General features: G+C 46.0%; 1 protein-coding gene across 6 annotated transcripts in view; it reads left to right on the top strand.

The window, feature by feature from the left end:
• NCOA1 (nuclear receptor coactivator 1) overlaps positions 1 to 23,706 on the top strand; it is a 185,957-nt gene that overhangs the window by 98,798 nt on the left and 63,453 nt on the right. For 4 of the 6 annotated variants that reach the window (XM_031046640.2, XM_031046639.2, XM_031046644.2 and 1 more), the window contains exons 1-2: positions 9,482 to 9,620; positions 22,613 to 22,719. In XM_031046640.2, the coding sequence (XP_030902500.2) occupies positions 9,609 to 9,620; positions 22,613 to 22,719 (119 nt within the window). In that variant the 5' untranslated portion in view covers positions 9,482 to 9,608. Of the gene's footprint in view, positions 1 to 9,481; positions 9,621 to 22,612; positions 22,720 to 23,706 lie in introns of those variants that run through there. The other 2 variants (XM_034060485.1, XM_031046643.2) reach the window with 1 other exon arrangement.

The raw sequence follows: 23,706 nt of genomic DNA, 5'->3' as shown, positions 1-23,706 counted from the left end.
TTGCCAAAAGGGTTGAGAAGAGCTGGGACCTGAAATCTCAGCCTGACATCTGTCACAAGTTTGTGGTTTCTCTGTGATATTTGCTTTTTAGTATTCTTCTCTGGGCTCCTCTTTCACCATTCTCTAGCAGTTTTATGGATGTGTTGACAATGGTGGTGACCAGGGTGAAATCTCAGTGAACAACATATTGTGGGAAATCATGCTTCATCATTGCATCAGCGATGAAGCAAGTCTTTATGCAAGACCTTAAAGCAGGGGAAGGTGATTTTACTTTGAAATAAATCCAATCCAAAATGGATTTCACAGATCTGTGCTTACATTCTCATATCCAGGGAGTTGTGGGACCAAGACATGTGGTGTTCACAAGCTGCTTATGTCCAGATGGGATGGAGATGGCAGCTCCAGTGCTCCTCTCATCTCCTGGCTTCTGAGGGTTTGCATGTACCTTCATACCTTGGAGGAGCAGACAATGGTCAGTCCATCCACCCTGTTCCATCCCAGGATTTACCTGCTGGTTTTTGTGTTCCCTTCTGGGTCTCTTGACATACTGCAGGTGGATGTGTGCTAAAATCTTGCTGATATCTTACCGTGGATACAATCAACATCTGCCATTTTTTAGTCCTTCTGCTCTTTCTTCCTTCTAGTGCTTCCATAGCCATCATTCCCATTCACCCAGTCAGACCAGTCTGAATACTTACTCCGTGGTTCCCTGGTTCTTACCCAGCTTTGATATGAGATGGAAGGACTTGACTGTCTTTGCTGTTGTTGTTGGTCCTATCTGGAAACACACAGGAAGGAAACTCTCGTTTTGTTCCTCCTGAGTGGACAAGACCAGATCAGCTCTGATATTTGGAGAGGTCACCCTGGACTTAGAGGGGTGAAGCAAGCAAATGGTTTAGTTCATGAGCATGTACTTTGCTTGGTGGCCAAGAGGACGCAGGATCTACATTGCTGCCAGATGAAGTGGAGCATCTGTCATGGCTTGGGCTTACCATGATGTTGCCAACCACAGTAGCAATGGTGGTGTTGCTTCAGCAGCACCAGCCCATTGATGCCAACACAAATACAGGACATCCACATGTGCTGGCTCCCAGTGCTCCAGGTTTTCTGTGCTTGATGTTGATATTGAGACACTGATTGACTTTTGATAACCCACATCAGCAGAGAAAAGAGGTAGTGGAGGACAAAAACCCTTCCTGCAGATTGGCAGAGCTCCAGCTGGGCAGTTTTGGGGTGGGGAGGGTCAGGAATCAAAAACATGGAGCCAACTCACTGGTAGGTACCAGCACACATAGGGTGTCCATGGTTTGGTGTCTGCTGGTTGTCTGGGACATCTTCCTGTGGCTGTTCAGGTAGCTGTGACAGCAGCATTGGGTTAATTCCAAGAAAAGCAGCTAGATGCCTGTTATCAAGGTGAGAGATGTTTTCAAAATTGATGGTTTCCACCATACCCTATTTTTGAGCTCTGATTTAATGCTTAAAATGAAGAAATTACATGTAATCAAATCAGCTTTTGCATCATGGTTGCTCCCAGAGTGACAGCAGGAAAGCAGAGCTGGGAGCTGAGCACTTCCTAACAACTTGCCAGCCTTTAAAATGTTCACACTTTGTACTGTGGGCATGTTCATTGCTTAATTAGTTTGACTTTTGTTATTCTTCCTGGCAAAAGCCATCAGGATCCAAAGGTTGTTCAAAGGGCACGATGTGATGCAATTATTTTTGCTCCTTTTATACTTTTTCTAGCAGGTTTGTGTCTCGAAGTTCGGACTTGGGGGAGTGTGATGTCGAAACATCTTCATGTACCTTGTTTTTGCTAGCAGTTGTTTTGGTGAAGTTTTAGTCTGGCTTGTCATGGAAATGTTGGTTATGATGTTGAACATGGTGAATTGGGATTTTTTTAAGCCTGCTGATCATCACCCACCTCTTTTACTGCCACTTGGTGTTACCAGTGCAGCTACATGAGTTTTAAAAAAATATGTCATTTCTAGTGATGCTGCTCCTTGCAGTGATCCCTGTCTGTGTACAAGGCTCAGCCCCATCCCAAAGTGCTGCTCCATCACCCCAGGCCTTAGTGAGTAGTGATGAATTCCCCCTGGTCTCCTTGCATGGACTGATTCAACCCGTCAAGGCACCGAGAAGCTCCAGCCCTATTTCTTCCTCTTTCCATCCCCAGGAATTGAAGATCTCTGTAGCCAGTGGGGCTGCAGAAGAGGGAATTGCTTGGAAACCTTAATTATCAAGACTGCGTTTAATTAAATGGGTAGCTTCAACCGTGAAAGTAAAATATTTGCGATTCAGGGTGTGGGGTATGGTGTTATCTCCCAGATCTGATGGTTGGAAGTGGAATGTGTAGCACTGCAGGGTTAGTCCTGGTTGCAGTCAAGGTCTGCGCTGGGTTCTCTGTAAGAGATGCTGCTGGGCTTTCCGTGGGCTCCCATGATGGTCCTTCATTTTGCAGGGCTCTGACTGCTCCTGTCCTCCTCTGGTCTTCACAGAGGAACCTGCTCTTCTCCAGGCTGTTTGCCAGCCAAGAAGCAGTTATCCAAGCTAGTCCTGAAAAGGTTGTCTTCTTAGAAATGGCTCTTGATGACAGATGTGCAGATGGATGGGTGAGAGAGCTCACTATAATCAATCTCAGCTCCTGTTTGTGGTGGTTTGCAGCCAGGGTGAGATCCAGCCTCGGACTGGAACAGGGCTGCATTTACATCAGGAATTTCCTCTTCTCAAATATGATCAGTGTGATGTGCAGCAACATCTTCTCACATGCCTTGCCTGAAGATTCCAAGTTACACAGGTAGCTGTCAGCAGCTTTTAGGATCCCTCCCTGTGCCGATTTTATCTATGTTGCTCTCCGGACCTGTCTGGGATTCACACACAAATGGGAGGGACATGACGTGTGCATCCATGTCTGAAATTAATAGGAATTATCTCCTATGGAATGCTGTTCATGGGCTTGGGTCTATAGTCAGAGGACTGTGGAGAGCACAGGGACACCAGTTTGCTGCTGGTCAGCCTTACCTCCTGCCATTGCACAGCCTGAAGGGAGGAGTGGACGTAGAAGCAGAACAGGGCTCACAACTGCTAGATACTTGTCATTGTGCAGCGTGATCTCCAGTAGCATTTTTTACCCATTGCATTTTCATCCATGTCTGCTGTCCTTCAACTTGTTGATATTTGCCTCCATTACTGCAAAGCAAGTGCCTTTCTGTCTGCTCAGGCAGCTCCTGAAGTAGTTCCCTGCGGGCTGAGTTTTGAGGGGCTGTTTTTTTGTGGGACCATAGAACCATGGAATGATTTGGGTTGGAAGGCACCTTAAAGTTCATCCAGTTCCAATGCCCTGACATGGGCAGGGACACCTTCCACTGGACAAGGTTGCTCAAAACCTCATTCAACCTGGCCTTGAACACATTTCCAGAAGGGCAGTAAGGTTTGTGGTTTTGTCCTCCTCTCATAAGCTGTTTGATTTTTAAGACCTGGAAAGTATCTTTTCAAAGTACTACTTAGTGCTGCACTGGCAAAAGCTATGGTCGTGGAGGGTGATGTGGAAACAGGGAGAGTATCTAAAGTCATGTCATGACTTCAGAACATGAACAGAAAGGATGTCCAAGGAGGACAAGAGACATCAAGCAGGTGTAGGGATGCTACTTTGCTGCTCTTTGTGCCATTCTGAGCTATGCTGCCTGCTTCTTGCCCTGTTAAATCCTCCATGGAGTGATTGTCTGAGAGAAAAGGGATGCTGCCTGTAATAGAGGGGATGGAGACAAGCTGGAGAGAAACAGGATGCCTGTGGGGTATTTGGGCAGTGCTGAAAGAGCCAGGGTACAATCCTGCTTGGCAGCATCGTTAAGTAGGAAAGTGGTGGGTGAATGAGACTGGTGCTGGTGGTTTTCAGAGGTTAAAACACCAGATGGCTTCCCAAAAAAGAGCCCAATGGTTTGTGGGCACAACACAAATAATGTAAAATAGGAGTAACCTCTGCAAAGCTGCTGAAGTTAATTGTGCCTTTCTCCTCCCTCCTGCTCCCAGTACATTCCCCACTGCCTTATTTACCTCTTAATTATATCGCATCTAACTGGCTCTGTAAATACCTCAGGGCAGGGATCCTCTTGTTTTGGAGATGTCTGCTGCAGCTGTGAGTGATGGTAATAAGGGATTAATAATGATGCAACAAGCTACAACTTTGCCTCTGTTTCGCGCTACCGTTGCTGGGTGGGTTGGTTTTAGTTTTTTACCTCTTCCTCCATGTGGCTAGTCTAAAACATCAGCTGAGAAGAGAGGGAGGTGTTTTGAAATCTAACCCTGACACAAATTAAGATAATTGAAAATCAGAGAAAAAACTAATCTGCATTTTTGAAGTGGCATTCCCTGAAGTTTGCTCAGTTCCTCTCTAAGAGGAGTCTCTTCAGCCTTGTGTTTCATCCCTCCTCAGTCTGCTTGTCCCCCTTGTGCCTTTTCCTCCTGCTTCGCCTTAACACGTCATCATGTGTTGGGATAACTGTGATCTCTGCAACTTGAAGGCAGAGAAAGAAAAACCTCAAGCAGGACTCTGAAGAGCAAGGTAAGCCTCTGCCACCAGACAGAGGATGGTACCACCACAGGCTGGCAGCCTGGTGATGTGGTACCCTCAAGGATGCAAAAGTCCTGATCTGATTTGGTCAGGTTTAGACCACGGAGTTTAATTTTTTAGTATGACTTGAATATTGGTTGGTGTCTCAGAGGCAGGTCCTGGCTTGCTGTGTGATCTCAAACTTACCATCTCACAATCCCTGGGCAATTTCACTGTATAATGTGTTTTCCTTTGGAAATACTTCCAGGTAACAGCATCCTCCCCATAGAGCCTCCAGTAACGGGTCCCTGCTCTTGATCAGAATCTCTAGGTGTTACTATAATGCAAATAAATGGTAAGAAATCCAACCCATCTCCTACAGTATTACCTGTCATTCATTGTTTCATCTGTAGCTTTCTAGGAACCCCTCTTTTTTCTTGTACTTTACTTCTGAATGCCTGGGTATTTGTCATAAGCAGGAGCAAACGGCAGCTTCTTGGAACCTTGCTCAGGTATAGAATCATAGAATCACAGACTGGTTTGGGTTGGAAGGGACCTTAAAGCTCATCCAGTTCCAACTCCCCTGCCATGGGCAGGGACACCTTCCACTAGACCAGGTTGCTCCAAGCCCCATCCAACCTGGCTTTGAACACTGCCAGGGATGGGGCAGCCACAGCTTCTCTGGGCACCCTGTGCCAGGGCCTCACCACCCTCACAGGGAACAACTTCTTCCTAAGAGCTCATCTCAATCTCCCCTCTGTCAGGTTAAAGCCATTCCCCCTTGTCCTGTCCCTACAGGCCCTTGTCAAAAGCCCCTCTCCAGCTTTCTTGTTGGCCCCTTTAGGTATGCAAAGCTGCTCTAAGGTCTCCCTGGAGCCTTCTCCAGGTTGAACAAGCCCAGCTCTCTCAGCCTGTCTCCATAGCAGAGGTGCTCCAGCCCTCTCCTACATCAGTGGCAGCTCTTGGGTCCCCTCACTTCAGAGTGGCAGGAGGTAACGCAGCTTGAGTTTGAAGGTAATGAAACCATACTTTATGGGATTTGGTGTTGGCTGAAGTGATCCATGCTGTGATGCTGGTGGCATCTGAGGGGGCTGGTCCTGATTCCAGCTGGGTCACAGCAGGGGGCTGCAGGTCAGGATGTTGTGGAGGTCTTTTGGGGCTTCTGCTGTAACACTAGCTGACATTGCCAATGGTGGTGAAGTGGTTGATTTCTGAAGCAAACTATTCTGTGTTTGCATTCATGAAAGTAAAAATACACCTTTTGCTACCTATTATGTTCCTCTTCCCAAAGCAGCTCTGTTCCTTTTCCTGAAGGATCCTGCTGTAATTAGTCTAAATAATTCCTGTACCTCTCTTGCCATCCTTCTTGGGAAGCTCCTTGGTGATCTTGCTCTTCCAAATCAAGACTCATCCCAGGTTATTTCAGTTTGAAAATCCCCCTGCTTTGCATTCACTGTATGGATCACATGGGGACCACACAGACAGGGGGATACTGTATGCAGTCCAGACCTGCTGTGTTCAAGCAGCTTCTCCTTTTCACTAGGGTTTGGTCATACTACACCCACTTTGTTGTTTTAATCTTGTATTTCATATAATCTTATGTTTTAATCTTATAATTCCCTTTAATTACTTTGTCATTCATGCTGTTCTTTTAGGACCAATTGTAGCTATCTGTCTGCCGAGAAGGTGATCTCAGCTGTGTATAATCCTCTGTTTGCTCAGCTAATTATGTACAGATAGCTACCAATGCTTTCTAAAACCCCAAACTCTTCATTCTCCATGCTCTGCTGACCGTGTCCAAATATCCACGAGCACTTCTATATCATTGCTGCATTCTGCAAACCTGCCATCCAGTATCTTGCTCAGTATTACCTGACTACTGTTAAAAGGAAAAGAAAAACCCCTGTAACACCACCCCAACCCAGTAAATGACAGCAGGAGCCACTTCTCCCTGCGGCTGAGATTATTTCCCTCTGTGGTTATTGATTAAAGTTGTGTTTGACCGAGTTTCATTTCATTTCTTGCCTGTATTTTTCAACTCCCTGGGATGCTTCATTATCTGTTTTTGTTCTCAGCAATGGTTACATCTCTTCAAAGTCTGGTATGCAGATTTCAATAGCTGCCTGATCCCTAATTAAGTTAATAAATAGGGGAAGGCTTAGCAGATATCCTCTGAGCACCATCAGCTACCTCTCCCCCACACCGCTGAGTGGTTTAGGAGGTCCTTAGTGATGCTCTGCAAACCTTCTCTGGCTGTAGAAGAAGAGCTCATGCTGCTACCACTCTCTTTATATCTCAGTTATCATCTGCTTGAGAGCAAGATGTGGTGTGATACACTGCTTAGTTTTTATCCTTTCTGAAAACAGGTGCTCAGGAAACATCAAGGATGTGGCCGTGTTTCTGTAAAGCAGTGTCATCGGTAGGTGACAACAATCTTCATCTCTTTTGGCAGCAAAATCCTGTAGGATGTCCTCCAGAGACTGGAGGCTTTTCTTCACCCTTCAAGGAGGAGGATGGTGCACCCTGTGCCACCTTCTGCAAGAGAGAAGGTGGTCTCTGCCCTGACTCAGCTGTGATGCAGAAGCTGGTGGAGATTCTTGGCTCACAAATGGTCTATGTAGCTCTGAAACCTGCACAGGTGAAAAAAGCATACATGTGGCTGCGGCCATGCATCACCTCAACTTGAGTAGAGGACAAGGCAGCTTGAGGATGTTTCTTTAACACCAGTAATCCAATTACTCTCTGCTTAGATCTTCATTTGGTTTTATAAAGGTTTGGCTTCATTTGGAAGAGGCTGTTAATGCTTTATATTTTAAGCTGCATTTTTCTTTCTGTGTGGTTTTATTTTTTTTTATATCCCCCTATACAGCCTTTCAAAAGATTTACTTTTGGCAGAAAAGAAGCCCAATTCTGTGTTTTGGGTTTTTTTCATTCTGTCTTACTAATGGCTTTCCTTCTCTATTTAAAAAGCTGCAGCACAGCACTTAGCTTGTCTTGCTGATATGGTTGGTTACCTGAGGGTAGGACATTAATTGTGAAGGTGAAGCACTCGCTTGCTTTGATGGATTGTTTGCTTTGGTCAGGAGTAAATTAATGGTCCTGGTGAGCAAAACCTTCTGCTTGTGACACCACATTCCCCATCGCTGTGAGCGATGGTAGGACCTTTTGAAATAGCAAAATAGAGGTTCATGTCTTCTCAAGTCTTTGAAATGTACTGAGAAAAAAATGCCTCTCAGAAGAGCAATTAGTAACTTATTTAAATAGCTGAGGTGTGTAGCTTGGAGAAGAGTTGGGTTGCGTTTTGGAGCTGGGCTGAAACCCCAAGCTCTCAGTGGTCACTGAAGCATGGCCAGGATGAATGTTTTGCACCAATGATGTGTCCATGCAGAATACCACATGGTGGAGGCCTGTAAAATTAAGGGACTGTTTTTAACAAGAGAACAGTTTCCAGTTAAACAGTCCCCTTGTGGCATCCCAGTGGAAATGATGCTCTGCTCCCAGTACTCTGGAAGGATCCTCTGGGTTGGAAGGTGTGGGGAGCTCTGGTTGACACCTCTGTCCCTGGTCTACACCCAGTCCAGTGTATTGTGCATCTCCACACCTCTTTTGTCCTCTTTGTTGGGTTCCTGGGTGTCTGTGTGGTTTTGAGGGAGAATTGGGCCCAGAACGTTTTGGGATTGTTGTGGTTTAAGTCCAGTCAGTAACTCAGAACCACGCAGCTGCTTGCTCACTCCCCCCTTTCTCTCCCCAGTTCTCAGAGGGATGGGGAGGAGAATTGAAAGGAAATAACTCCCATGGGTTGAGATAAGAGCACTCCAGTAACTAAGGTATAGCACAAACCACTGCTGCTACCACCAATAATAATAATGATAAGGGAAGAGAATACAACCACTCACTGCCCGCTGACCAATACCCAGCCTGACCAAGCAGTGATCTAACCCTTCTGGGTAACTGCCCCCAGTTTATATAGTGGGCATGATGTGCTGTGGTATGGAATACCTCTTTGATTAGTTTGGGTCAGGTGTCCTGTCTCTGCTTCCTCCCAGCTTCCCCTCCTCCCTGGCAGAGCATGAGACTCACAAAGTCCTTGGTCAGAGTAAACATTACTGAACAGCAACTAAAAACATTGGTGTTGTCAGTGCTGTTCCCAGGCTGAAAGTCAAAACCACAGCACTGCACCAGCTACTAAGGAGGAGAAAAATGACTGCTACTGCTGAACCCAGGACAGGGATATACCTAAAATGTGGGTAGCTGGTAAAAGACTTTCAGAAAGCAGATGGATACTGTAAATCCAGATTGAGGCATGCAAGGTGCTAATGTAGGTGTTTTATGTTAGGTTTTTCTGAAGCTTTTTGTCTTCAGCAATCAGGTATTTTTAGTTCTATGAAAAAATGTGTATGCGTTTAACCTTTAACAAAATCCTAGTGATAGCCAACACTTTACCATGGATGGTTAAACCCATGATAACCCTGCCCTGTTTGTTGATCCTCAGATAGTTAGATACCAGCAATCTAACTAGAATTTTATAATGAGATGGTAATCAAGGGGTTAAAACCCTCACTCTATTATATTTTTATTTTTGGTGTGCTCAGACTTCTTCCACGGCAGCCAGCCGGCAGCTTGCATCCTCAGCACTGGAGCCATCAGTCAGGAATTTAGCATCAAGTCTAATAAAATTGATTAATTTATTCACAGAGAAACCATGGCAATCTTTTCAAACAAGCTCTCTAATGCTGTGCTTTGCTAAGTGAAGAATTCTCTTCAGCAGATAAAATGTCATTTGGGGACAATGCCAGAACGGCTTTCCTCTGACTCTTGCTTTTCATGAGAGCTCAGAGATGTTTGGGTTCCTGCAACCCAAGATGTTACTGTACCCATGAACAAACCTGAAGGGTCTCCTGCTGTTTTTCAGCCTCATGTTGCACCTGCCTCTGTGGTTTGACCTTGTCCCTGTGTGAGATGGCAGCAAACGGCACCAGCAGACAGTAGACTGTCTTCAGGAGGCTTGTCCAGTTGGAGAGGGTATTGCAGCTTTGGCTTTTCCTCACCCTAGCAAGCACCCATGGCTGATGAGGTCAGTAGGGGAGTGAGAGCTTCTTCAGACCATTATTCTTCTCTGAGATGTGCTGTTAGTGGAAAATTTTGATGTCCCGTCCCTGGAAGTGTTCAAGGCCAGGTTGGACAAGGATTGGAGCAACCTGGTCTAGTGGAAGGTGTCCTTGCCCATAGCAGGGGATTGGACTAGGTGGTCTTCAAAGGTTCCCTTCCAACCCAAACCTTTCTATGATGGTATGAGAAACTCACATCCCACTAAGATGAAAGGGTGTCACTCCTCTCAGTCCCACCCTGGCTTGTTTGACCTTGCAGCCTTGCCTTTTTCTTTCCCAGGGAAGACTGTTATTGAGGGTTTCTTCTGTCATCTCTCTTTTTCCACCCACTTAAGTCTTTTCACATTTTCACAGCTCCCATTTGTGATCCTCAACATTTTGGCTTTCCTCTCACAAACAAATTGAAGGTGGAGAGTCTGAGGGAAGAAAATAAACCTACACAGCAGTGTGAGCACCAGAAGTCTTATGGAGAGCTTAGGAGAAGCAGGCCAGAGATGGACAGTGGAAACCAGAGGTCCCGGGTAGTGGTGAGACAAGCAGAGGGGCATCTGTCCTGCCACTTGCAGTGACTTTTGTTGTACCTGCAGATATTACTGGTGGTGGAACCATGCAGGAGAAAGCAGAAGTATTCCAAAACATTTGACTAAAAGGAGGACAGATGTGAGTAAACAAAATAAAGCAAGAAATAGCAAAAGAAAAATGGGAAGATTTAAAACTGGTTGATGCAATAGCCCTCTTTTAGGTATCTTCAAAGCATGTTTAGTCATTAGATCTGAGGTCTCAGACCTCCCACCAATTCACCTTCATGGCATTTTTGGGTTTCTTAATGGGTATATTTGATATTGAGTCAGCGTAAGGTGTCTTCTGTCTGATCCATCACAACACCTGAGTTTGCTCAAGCTCCTCAAACAAAAAGGTACAGCTTAATCCAAGAGTTTCCCCTCCCTGCAGTTCCTCCGCAACCTGGAATATCAGTGAGTCTTGCTGGGCTTATGATTGAAGTTGAACAGAAATGCAGACAGGCATGATGGTCATCAATTGCTGGATTTTAAGGAGGAATCTTAGTTTGTCTCACTACATCGTAGATGCTAATTAAGTACGCTTTGTGCTCAAAAAGTGGAGAACTGGTATGGCTGTCTGGGAGCTGTTAGGTCTGCCTTTTCACACCATGCCTTCCCTGAGGCATGTTATTTGGATGCATGTCTGGAAGACGGGATTGCTGGTTGTCCATTATTGGCATTACTGAGGCTGGAGAATTTGTGGTTGCAGGCCAGCACTCCAGGTTTTTTCTTTAATCCATGTATTTGAGGTATCCAAGATATAATGCAAGTACATAAGAACATAACATAAGAAGGAAGTGGAGCTGTTGGAGTGTGTCCAGATGAGGCCACGAAGATGTTCTGAGGGCTGGAGCACCTCTGCTATGGAGACAGGCTGAGAGAGCTGGGCTTGTTCAGCCTGGGGAAGAGAAGGCTCCTGAAGGGGAGACCTTAGAGCAGCTTCCAGTGCCTAAAGAAGCCGACAAGAAAGCTGGAGAGGAGCTTTAGACAAGGGCCTGTAGGGACAGGACAAGGGGGAATGGCTTTAACCTGACAGAGGGGAGACTGAGATGAGATCTTAGGCAGAATTTGTTCCCTGTGAGGGTGGTGAGGCCCTGGCACAGGGTGCCCAGAGAAGCTGTGGCTGCCACATCCCTGGCAGTGTTCAAGGCCAGGTTGGAAGGGCTTGGAGCAACCTGGTCTAGTAGAATTTGTCTGCCTGTGGCATGGGTGCTGGAACTAGATCATCTTTAAGGTCCCTTCCATCCCAAACCGTCCTGTAATTCATATGATTCTATGAAATGTGTTAGGGTTGTGTCTGTATATATAGATAAGTGGGTCCTGCAAATTTGTGAGAGAAGGACTTGTAGCCCAGCATCCCCCTTATAGCAGGTCCATAACCAAAGACAACACACCAGGTTTACAGGGTACAGACCCTGATGCCAGTCCTGAAAAGTCTTTTTTCCCCACTCCATCCTGCTCCCTGCCTTCTGGTCAAAGGTGTTGGGGGTGACTTTGCCAGGGAAGGCTGGAGCTTGCCAAGTACCATCTCTACTGATGGGGTTTTGATGGTATGGTCCAATGTAGGATGCACTGATGCCTTTGCTGCTTGTGAGTTACAGTGATTTTTATGAAGCCACATGTGCTTGTGCTGCAGTTTAATTTGTGCTACATGAGAACCTGATGTATTTGTACGTTGTGCCAAATACTTTCTTCTCCCCATGGAGAAAATGGTGTAATTGCAACGTGTAATTCACAAGCGTAATATGAAACTAAGTGTGTAATGTTCTGTGACTGCGAGGGAATTAGCCTTATTTTTCCCTCTCAGAAGCTGTATAAATTAACCCACTTTTCCTATCAGTTACTGGGAGAAAAGGTTATGCTTCTTGCAATTCTATTTTGTATCTTATCTCTGCTGTAAACATTGCCAAGTGATCCTTGTTGGTGTTGAGATATGACCAGCTCCATGAGGAAGACTGCTCAAGGATGGCAGCTAAATTACATATCCATTTCTGGGTTCACCCCAGTTTGTGTTTGTAACATATTCCCATTATTAGTGGAAAGTGATTGGAAAATAAAAGGAGTAATACATTTTTGCATTGAAAGAACAAGGTTCCTGCTTGCAGTGTGATGAAAAGCATCTTCTCCCAGAGATGGGACAGAGCTGTTGTAGTGGGCAAGGGTTGACCCCCATGCAGAGACCGCCATGAGCTCTTGCTCTCGTGTAAGCAGAGGATGGCCATTTTTACCCTCCTCTAGCTAAATTTCCCTCCCTGTCACTGGTCAGAGTGTGCTTGGTGGCCCTAAAAGGAGGTGGGCAACAAGAAAAACAATAATTTCTTATTAAAATTATGCATACTGAGTCTTGAATTGTCTTTTCAGCACATTTGCTGAAAGAGCACATCACTGCTCTTTGTTTTCTTTCTAACACTGTATGTTCATTTATGTCACCTTGCTACCAGCCTTGCTGCCTCCAAATATATTAACCATGTATGAAAGTGGGGAGACTGAGATGAGATCTTAGGCAGAAGTTGTTCCCTGTGAGGGTGGTGAGGCCCTGTCACAGGGTGCCCAGAGAAGCTGTGGCTGCCCCATCCCTGGCAGTGTTCAGGGACAGGTTGGATGGGGCTTGGAGCAACCTGGTCTAGTGGAAGGTGTCCCTGCCTGTGGCAGGGGTTGGAACTGGATGAGCTTTAAGGTCCCTTCCAACACAAACCTTTCTGTGATTCAATGAAATCTAAGCAGGGTGGCACTTAAGCCCAGATCTTAAAATGAGATTTAAACCTCACTGAATCCACCACTATAGAAACAACTGCAACCAGCCCATCACCTGGCTGCTGGTTCTTGTTCAACCCAGATGGGTTTGGTTTTCCCCTCTCATGGACAGCTCTGTAGTTGAATGCCTTTATTCTGGTTGTTGGATATGCAGAAATACATGGATGCAAACGCTTGCAGAGTGCTTGCTGACATTCGTGAGCAACCCTATAATAAGGCAGTTGGCGTGCTTTGGGAAAACAGCTGGTGTAAGAAGAAATTTGAATTTCTATTGGGCTTTTAATGAGGATAAAAACCAAAGTGGTTTTAATGCTCTGAGATCTTTACGTGGTCTTAAAATACCTGATCAGAGTAATTTTCAAGGGAAAATGTGTCGTCATCCTTTTAAGAGGAGTTTTCCCATGGGTATAGCAAGTGGTGGTGATAGAATAACTCAGCTGAAATGAAGTCATGACCCATACAAACTGAAAATATGTGGTGGATTCCCACTTCACCTGTCACCAAGGTATCTGTCTCTTAAATGTCTCTCATTGGCTTGTTGTGCTGATGGAATGAATTGAGGCTTAATTTTGTCTAGGATCTTGGGGAAAGGGTGGAAATGGAGAGAGGAAGGAGCCACAGCTGAGAGAGGGTGGCACCTATATTGACCCAAATCTTGGAAGGGAGCCTGGCTTCTCATGAAGAGGAACCTTCACCCCCTGCTAGCTCGTAGCTCAGTCTGCTGAACTCTGGTGAGGATCAGGGCCTCCTCATCCTGTGCACTTGAAGGTGGAGCTCAGTTCAAATAGTGAGGACATTGGGTGCTGGAAACACTGATAGTGCCATGGCAGCAGCATGATCCTACCCTAGAGTCTGCAACCTGGTAGCAAATGTAGACACAGATCAGGGCAGGAACAACCTCAGGAGAAGGGGATGAGTGAGTATCAAAGCAACATACAGATGAGATTTGCCAGCAGTGCTGATCTCTTGAGCCAGGAACTATCTCATGAGTGGGCACCTTCTGGGGAAGGCTTAGAAGAATCTATAGGACAGTGTGTTTTAGCTGGAAGAGCTAATGCTTGAAGTTGCTAATAATTAATCAAAAGCATTTCAGTGCTCCAGAAATTAATGTGGAGCGATGAGGTGCAATATGGCACCTTCTGGAGGCTTTGCTGGGGAGCTGGTGGGCTCTATTCCCCCCATGCTGGGGCAGCAACATCAGGAACGGTGACGTGAGGCAACTCATCCTTTTTAGTTTTCCTATATTTTTTCTACTCAAGTAGGAGAAGTTAGTTTCCCTGTTTTCATCTTTCCTTCATGACTGGTTTGGATTTGGCGTGGTGCCCTGATGTTCTTCCAGACAACCTCAGAGTAGCTCAGAAGGTGAATCCTAGAAAGTTAGGACAGGTTGCAGAAGCCGTGGGTGACCATTTACTCCTGAAAACCCTCCACGGTTCAAGTGTGACTCATAAGCTTGTTTGCTTTACTTTTGGGGTGGGTTTGGGATCTTTTTTGGCTTCCTACTTTCTAGCTGTCATCTCTGCATTTGGAGTGGTGTCACTTGGCCATGCAAGTGCCATGGGGTAGGGTGGAGATGTTTGGATGGAAGTGGGGTGCTAGGGGCTTAGAAAATCATGTGCTGCGATAGTCCCTGCCCCTCTGAGCCCACAGTCTAATTAAGACAGACAACAGATGGCTACAACAAACAGATGTGGGTGAGCACCAGGTAACCAGGGGATGATTGCAATTAGTGTAATAAGCAGCACATCAGTTATCTCCTGTCTGTTGTATTTTAGCTGAGGTGAGTTTTAAAGAGAGCTTGGGAAAACAACAGAGTGGTGTGGTGGATTTTCAGAGGTCTCCTTAGGCATCAAATATTGATTTCCCACAGCTGGATTATTCATTTTCATCATACTAAGGCAAAACCCTTTCCCGTATTTTCCCATTCATTTGTAAAACAAATTGGCTGCTGGAATTATCCCTGGGCTAAAGGGTAATGACTGCTGTGGATCTGAGAGTTGCAAGTATGATAGAGATGATGGCTGTATTAAAATTCACACCTTCTCTTTGGATCATCACCTCACTAAGGAGGATACATAGTCCTCAGGACATTGATTTAGGTACCCCTTTCCCTTCTTTTTTGTGTTTCATAGGGATCATGTAGAGAACACAAACTTCCAGTGCTTTCATCCTTAAGGAATTCACTTGGATGCATGTCTTTTTATTATCGCGCGCAAAATTCCCTTAAAAAGGTTTGATTTTGTGGGTTGTACAACCTGTGTAACCTTTCCAAAGCAACTGATTCCTTGTGGGCGCAAGGTGATGGAGAAGCCCAGATTTGGAGAGCAAAGCTTATCTTCTCTGTTGTGCAGTATGGAGCAGTCTCTGGTGCTTAGAATTAAACTTATAGGAATAATGGGGCCCCGGATAGTGGGATTAGCATCCTGTTTCTCTACCATGACACATTAGTAGGAATTTACTCCTTCCCATGGCTGCTCTGCAGAGGACATGGATCTATAGGACATCTAGGTGAAAGAGTTGATTTTTGGTGCTGGTTGACCCATCATGGCCAAACACCATGGGTGGTTGTGAAGCCAAGGGCTGCTCTCACTTCCCACAGACACACCAGCCCACACAAGATGGGAATAGACCAGCTCTGTCACTATCTCCTTTGGTCCTGAAGAGGGAAGAGCCCCTGGGAGGTTTAGTGCCAGGTCATGGACCACTGCTGGGTGTTCCATAGCTGGATGCTAGCTGCATGGTGGAGCTTGGCACTTCCAGGGTGCCCTTTGCAAGAAGGTTCAGAGTGGTTTTTACGTAATAAGCCAATTAATTCCTGGGGTTTGCCAGCACCCAGAGAGCTGCTTGTTCGATAGTCAGTTTTCCATCCTTGTGTATAAAAGAGGAAGCTGTGTGTTGTTGGAGTCTGACCCAGTAAACAGCTTGGAAGGAATGAAATTGAACTTTGACTTGTTCCCTCCATCACATCCACAAAATCCACAGCTTGAGCATGTCCCTTTGCCAGGAGCACTGGTGCTGGGCTCCCCAGGCTGCAGCTGTTTTCCCTGCCATGAGAGGGTCTGGATCTGCGAGACTGTGGTTTGTGCCTCTGCTTATCTCTGGAACCTGGGATGAGTCCCCCATCCCCCTGCTGCAACCCCCTGAGGGGTGGGATTAATGAGGCAGAGAAGTGAAATTCATCTTCAGAAACATTTTTAGCTGTCAAAATGTTAAATCTTTCATAACATTAATCTCTTGCAGATCAGTTGAGTTCTTGATCAGTGGTTTTTAACCCGCATTGCATCAGCAATGTTTTAACTTCTCTCCCTTGCAACACAGCAAAAGTGGGGTATAGGAATGACTTGCCCGGGGCCACCTGACCTACCGAGGTCCTGTCTGCTCCATGCTGGTGACAGTGGAAAGCCTGTTCTGAAGGGTGTAGGCATCGCATACGTCCTCCCTGTCACCTGCCCTGCAGGAGCGGTAGGTGGGTGCAGATGCAGAGAATTGAGATGGCAGGCTTTCGCTCCACCGCATCCCTGAGCTGACAGCTTTTATTAGCCTGCTGCCTCCACAGAGCCAGTGATAATTAAGATTTCTGCATGTCCCACTCATCTCTTAAGGAAAGCAAACACCTTCCATCCAGGCTGGATGGACATGGGGACATCTACTTTCCCCCCTTCCCAAAGTAAATCTTTATTCATCATCTCCCTCCTCTTAAAGCACTAATGACTGCAGAGATGTGGGCTCAAGACAGGTTGCTGCAAGCCCTCCTGCTGACCTTGAGTGTGTCCTATCCAGCCTTGACTCAAGGATCAGTGTTACTACCATAGCGATGGATGCATCGCTTAATGTCAAAATGGAATGTTCAGGCCAAGGCAAGTAATGGAAACCAAGAGAAACCCAGTTGTCCTTGCTTCCTGGGCTGTGCAACGCTTGTCCCAGAGGGTCAGCCTGACAGCATCTGCACAAGGCTCAGGCAGAAGATGACTGTTGATCCACGATCATTAGCTATGATTTTATAGGGGTTAGTACTTTGCATTATGATTCTAAGACAGAGGTCTCTCAGGTTAGGTGAGAGGCAGAAGAAAACAAAGCAGGGAAATTGGGGTAAGGTACTAAGAAAAGAGGAAGGCAGACATCTCTGCAGGCTGGAGCAATGGCTTATGGATACAGGGATATCCCCTCCACACCCAAGGAGTGTGGCACAAAACATGTGATGTGGTTTTGGCAACTTCAGCCACAAAAAACCCCAACCTTTAACCAGGACTTTACATCTTCCTCCTTTTTTTTGTTGGGGATGCCATCAGAAAAAGCAGGTCTTTTTAAATAAATCCACCCCCAAATTAACACCACCAACAGTAGGTTAACAAGTGACTCACTCTTTGTCACCCATTGCCTCTTCTCTATCCACATCACAGCTTCAGTGTTTCTTCTGTAGTCTGTGGAAGTTTAAAAAGAATTCCGACCCTGGTGATGAGAGGAGCAGCTGATGATGCACTTGTGAGGAGAACAATATAGACGTGTCCTTGCGACACTCTAAGTATGCTCTTAATTACCTCTAATTGAGACTGCGTGAGCACAGATGGGTTATATTTTGATAATAAATAGCTGTAATATGAGGGACTTTTCCAACATTGTTTTCTTAAAAACAGCCAACTAATTGTGTTTGTCTCCGATAGATGTTATTTTGTAAGTGTTTTTTGGGGTCACATTCCTCCAAAATGTGGGAAATACATTTTTGAAATGGGCAGTTCTGTTAGAAGTAAGTATTTGGTGGCCAGCTCCATCTTCCACACTGTCAAGTTGAATCACTCCAGCTATTTGTATCTGCTAGAGGTAGTGATGGCTATCTTTGGGAAGCTATTGGAAATCTGCTGGCATTTTTAAGAGAGCAGAAGCATTAAGCCACAACAATTCACATCCTTTTTCTGTTTTTTGTTATTTTTTATTAATGTGGAAATTGCATTCATATCATAGAATCATAGAATCATAGAATAGTTAGGGTTGGAAAGGACCTTAAGATCATCTAGTTCCAACCCCCCTGCCATGGGCAGGGACACCTCACATTCATTGTGTTAAAATACTAATGGTGAGTGGCACTTCATCCTCCATGTCAAGGCTCTGGTCTCTGCTAGGATATTCATTAGCATCCCAAAAAGCAGCGTCTTCTTCAGGCAGACACTCCAGTATGGCACATTGCATGACTGATGGTAAAGGAGAGAGCATAGGGTTGGAAATCAGAGGTAGTTTCATCTGCCTGGCCATGGGCAGGTCACTTCAGCTGCTTATCTATTCCCCCTTTCCTTTATTTTTTACTTCTGATTAATCTCTTTGAGACTAATTAGTCTCTGGTGAGCAGATGCAGTGGTGCATCAGGATGGTAGTAACAGCAGGGGCCAGGAACTAGTGCTGTGAAGTAAGAACCTGCTGAGCAACAACGATGTAGATATGGAAAACCACCTTTGAGAAGCTCCAGACCTGGGGTCTGGGGGTATTGGTCAACAGACAGCTGAACATGAGCCAGCTTGTGGCAAGTAAAGCCAACAACACATTGGCTTGTATCAGCAATGTGTGGCCAGCAGGATGAGGGCAGTGATTGTTCCCTTGTACTGGGCACCTGTGAGGCTGCACCTTGAATTCTATGTTCAGTTCTGGGCCCCTCACTAAAAGAGAGACATTGAGGTGCTGGAGCAGGTCCAGAAAATGGCAGTGAAGCTGATGAAGGGCCTGGAGCAGAAGTGTGATGGGGAACAGCTGAGGGACCTGGAGGTGTTTAGTCTGGAGAAAATGAGGCTCAGGGAAGACCTTATTGCTCTCCATAACTAGCTAAAAGGAGGCTGTACCGAGCTGGAGGTTGGTCTCTCCTCCCAAGTAACAAGCAATAGGACAAGAAGAAGCAGCCTCAGGTTGCATCAGGGAGGTTTAGATTGGATATTAGGAAAAATTTCTTCTCCAAAAGGGCTGTCAAGCACTGGAACAGGCTGCCCAGGGCTGTGATGGAGTCACCATCCCTGGAGGGATTTAAAAGAAGTGTAGAGGTGATGCTTGGGGACATAGGTTAGTGTTGGACTTGGCAGTGCTGGGTTAATGTTTGGACTAGATGATTTAAAGGTCTTTTCCAACCTGAATGATTCCATGATTGCCATCCACCATCCTTTAACTGCTTCTGTTTGCTTTCTTAAGCCAACAGAATATTAATGTTTCTACAAGAAGCCAGTGTTTAGAAATCAGGTTTCCGGTGAAATGGCCCTGAGCATAGGCAGCAGCAGGCAGGGCTGCCTTTCACCGGCAGCCCAACCCTTGCCCTCCACAGGGGACATCAACCCCTGGTCTTGCCCTGACTCAACAGGGCTTTTGAACTGAGTCATTCCCTTTATTTTTAGACTAAATGACATTTTTTGGCTTGTCAGCTGTGCCAAGTTTTGCCATAAAATAAACTACTTTTACAATAAAAAGAAACACTGGATGTATTACATCAAGGGCTTAACTCAAGCCAAGGATTTCAGCTAAGGCTGCAGTGTTGTCCTTAGTTCACCTCTCTAGGGCATATGGTCACTGTTGCCAAGCCACAGTCCCGCAGTGGAGCATCTCAGTGGGACAGTTGACTTTACCTGCTGTATCCCTGCTCATTTTCTCTTTTAATTCAGTTGCTGAGTTGAAAGATCAAGACCTGTAAGAGCAACACCACTTATGGAGACTCAGTGTTTTGGTGATCCAATGTTTTTGTTTCAAGAAGAAGGTTTTAAACCCCGGGAAGCTTGTCTGAACCCTCAGCAAGCCCTTCTCACCCAGAGCAGATGATGCACTGCTTTTAGTTTCCCAATCCCCAATTTTTTTCAAGAGTTTGCTTTTTTTTCCCCTTCCTTATATTCGCTTTGGCATCATTCCCACTTGCAAACATGCCAAAGACGTGGGGGATGAACTCGAATCCCTGGTCATGGTTAGCTTGCTGGCATCTGCTCAGAGTTTCTGACTTTGGTGGACAAGCCCTCATGCCCGCAGCATCAATCAGCTGTGCTAACATTGCTAAAATGATTTCAGAAACCTTGTTGGCCTTAGCACTTGTGACAGAAGTGTTAGCAGAAATGCCTGTGAGCTGCTGAAAGACAGACTCTTTCCCTGTAGCACTGTGTGCAGTGCAGATATATCACTTCTTTTGCAGTAGAGGTTTTCAAAGCTGAGCATAGAGGTGGATCACTGGGGAGGTGGTGAGCTGAAATGTGTAACATCCCCCTAGTCACAGGGGATAATAAAGCTGATAACACTGTTTTTTATAGAATTATAAAATCACAAAATGGTTTGGGATGGAAGGGACCTTAAAGCTCATCCAGTTCCAACCCCTGCCATAGGCAGGGACACCTTCCACTAGACCAGGTTGCTCCAAGCCCCATCCAACCTGGCCTTGAACACTGCCAGGGATGGGACAGCCACAGCTTCTCTGGGCAACCTGTGTCAGGGCCTCAGCACCCTCACAGGGAATAACTTTTTCATCATATGTCAATATTCCCTCTGTCAGGTTAAAGCCATTCCCCCTTCCCTGTCCTTACAGGCCTTTGTCAAAACCCCTTCTTCAGGTTTATTGTCAGCCCTTTTAGGCACTGGAAGCTGCTCTAAGGTCTCCCTGGAGCCTTCTCTTTTCCAGGCTGAACAAGCCCAGCTCTCTCAGCCTGTCTCCACAGCATGGGTGCTCCAGCCCTTGGAGCATCTTCCAGGCCTCCTCTGGACTCGTTCCAACAGATCCACGTCCTTTTTGTGGTGGGGACCTCAGAGTTGGGTGCAGGACTGCAGGGGGGCTCACATGAGAGCAGAGCAGAGAAGGAGAATCCTCTCCCTCAGTGTGCTGTTCACACTGCTAGTGATGCACCCCAGCGTGCAGTTGGGTTTCTGGGTTTTAAGACAAGCACTTGGGTCTTCAAGCAACCAGGGAGTGGAGGTGATGCTCACAGCTGTGCCTGTTCCTCTGCACTGAGGTTAGATGAAGCTTCTCTGTAGATGTGGTTTGAGATTCAGAGGACTTTCAAAAGGTGGTGAGGATTTAATCGTCACCTCTCTGAGCACAAAAATTAGTCAGTGCTGATGGCTTTTGATAAGTGTCTGCCTTGTGCCAGGCTGGGCAGTGGGTGGGAGATGCTGGACCACTGAAGGCATCCCACCATGCTTTCAGGCAGGCTGAATAAAACATGAGGGTGAGGAGATCTGGCTGTGGGAACTGTGGACATGTCTTCTAGGGTTCATTTTATCACAATCCGTCAGCAGTTTAATGCTCATTAACATACCAGTTTTTAGAAAGTAATAGAAGAAATGGTTCTGCCCTCTAAACTACCAAGTTCTTGCCCAGGGTCCTGTTACTTTATTTCTCAGGAGTTCTATCTTCTCACAGTCATAAACAGTTCTAAAAATTAAAGGAAGGATTTGGAGGGTGGCATTATCCAGTGTTGAACTGTTGTGGTTATCGGAAAAAATCACTGAATGGCTCTTGCAAAGCAAGGGAAGTGACATGCACAGCTGGATTATTTTCTGGAGAAGCTCTGTCCCTTGTTTTAACATGTTGTATAAGGTTATGCCTATGCCCTGTAGATGTATGTAGTGCCATTTAGGTTGTTGGAGTGGACTGCCCAAGTTCTCAGGTCTAAGAGTATCATGGTCTATGGCTAAAACCTTTTAACATACTTCAAGGTGAAGTTTCCAGCAAGAAGCCTTAACTGGCTTTCTTGCCCGTGTTGGGCTTACACAGTGTTTTATTCAGTTAAATGTAAACAATAAAATTCCTTACTAAGGAGCATTAGCAATGTTACAATCCTCATGACTTCCGGACCTCGCTTGGTTGCTCAGGCCTCTCATTTGCCGTAACATGGACTGGTTCACCCAACATTTGTTAAAATTACACTCAAGAAATAATGGTGAAATGTCCATGTGTTGGAGAGAACTGGGGCCCCAGAGGTGCCTGTTGCTGGGACCAGCCAAGGACTGGCTATGGTGGGAAGCTCTCTGCCAGGAGAAGGTTGGGGCTGGGAGGACCATGGGTGGGAAGCAGCCTCAGCGAGAGGTGGGGAAGGGGTTTGTGGGAGGGTGTCACATCCCATTAAGAGATGAGTCAGTTTGCAGCTCTAATTAAAGCCCAGGCCATGTGTTGAGGGGAAAGGAGGTGGTGGGGGAGCAGGAATGAAAACACAATGCAAGGGGTGGAGCATCCTCTGCCAGCCATGAGTCAGAGGAATTGGGGAGAGATGGCATGGGAGCCGAAGACGGGCTGAAGGAGAGGGCTTGCAGGAGAAGGGGGTTAACCAAAAGCAATCACACATAAACAAAGCATTGAAACAGGCTGTGTTTAGGTAGCTGTTAAAATGGTGAAAGGCCAGGAAGTCAAAATCTGTAGGGATACATGGAAGAGCTCAGTCTGTGGTATAAGGATGGTTGTGCTGATGGTAAGGGCTTGGCCAAATGGTCACCAGGGGACACCAAAAGGAGGGTAACATGATCGCATGTTGTCATCCTTTTGCACCGTTTCCTTCACAAAGAAGGTGTTGATTCAGCCAGAAAGACTTGCATTGGGTCAGTTACCTTTTCAGAGGTCACCTGGTCCATGTTTTCTGGCTCCACCGTGTAGGAACCGCTCCTCCTGCAGTTGCGAAAAGCTTTAACCTGTCTCTCTCCTGTTCTAGGTGCAAAGTAGGTTAACCAACATGAGTGGCCTTGGGGACAGTTCAACGGACCCTGCCAACCCTGACTCTCGAAAGAGGAAAGGCTCGCCCTGCGACACAGCCCAGAGGTATGTGCACCACTCCCAATCCATCCCCTGCCATGGCTACTTTGTCATTCCCACTGCGTCGCTCCGTCCCGTCTGCTCGAGCAGATGGAGCCAGGTTTCAGCCACTCGGAAACGTTCACACTTCCCACCAGAACTTCGCTTTGCTTTTAGCGGTGGCTGCGGTGGAAGATGGAGCATGATGGAAATGCAGCTCCCCATCTGCTCTGCTTGTTGTTAGGTGGCAAATGATGATTAGAGGCTTGTTATCAAAGTTAATGTATTGATTTTGCAAATTGAGAGCACTCAGAGCATCAGGAAAGCTTTCTCAGGGTAAATTTGGGGCAGATACTTCTGCAAGGTCTGCAGGTCATCCCAAGCCTTCTGCCTCTTCACGCCGGATTCCTAAGAAATCCATGTTTTTGTAATATTCAGAAACTCCAGTGGAGACCCTCATGCTCCATGATGCAATCATGAAACAGAAAATATTTCTGTCTGAAATATCTTCACTTCTGTGGCTGCTTCGAAGTTCAGCTCACTGCGAAAGGCACCTCTAGCTTATGACTGAGCCTTCCCATCCCAGCTACTTTGCCATCTGATTTAGGCTATGAAGTCCTGGAGAGAGGCAGTTGTAATCTTCCACGAGCTTTTCTAGGCTCCCTGTGAATCCTGGGCATCTCTTTTCATGGTGATACATTCTGTTGGTAAGGATGAACGTATGGTGCTGACTCCATGTCCCTGCTGCCTGGGATGCTGTTTCGATCATCATCGCAGAATATTAATGCACTGAACAAAGCCCAAGTGTATTTTCTAGCACTTACAGCTCATACATGATATTCTAGACAATAAATGTAAAGGCTACAGTGTTTCAGTAGAGAGATGTGAAGTGTTTGTTCAAGGATTTCTGTTTATTCTGTTCAGTTCTTGGTTGCAGCATCTCCCTTCTGTAGTGTTCCCACACCTTCTTACAAAGTGGTTCATAGCTTAGCTGTGCCATTGAATTGCAGAAGA

This window comes from Melopsittacus undulatus, chromosome 3 (assembly GCF_012275295.1).
Source record: "Melopsittacus undulatus isolate bMelUnd1 chromosome 3, bMelUnd1.mat.Z, whole genome shotgun sequence".
NCBI classification, from domain to species: Eukaryota; Metazoa; Chordata; class Aves; order Psittaciformes; family Psittaculidae; genus Melopsittacus; species Melopsittacus undulatus.
Note: the sequence above shows the minus strand (reverse complement) of the source record. Positions and strands in the feature narration are given on the sequence as shown.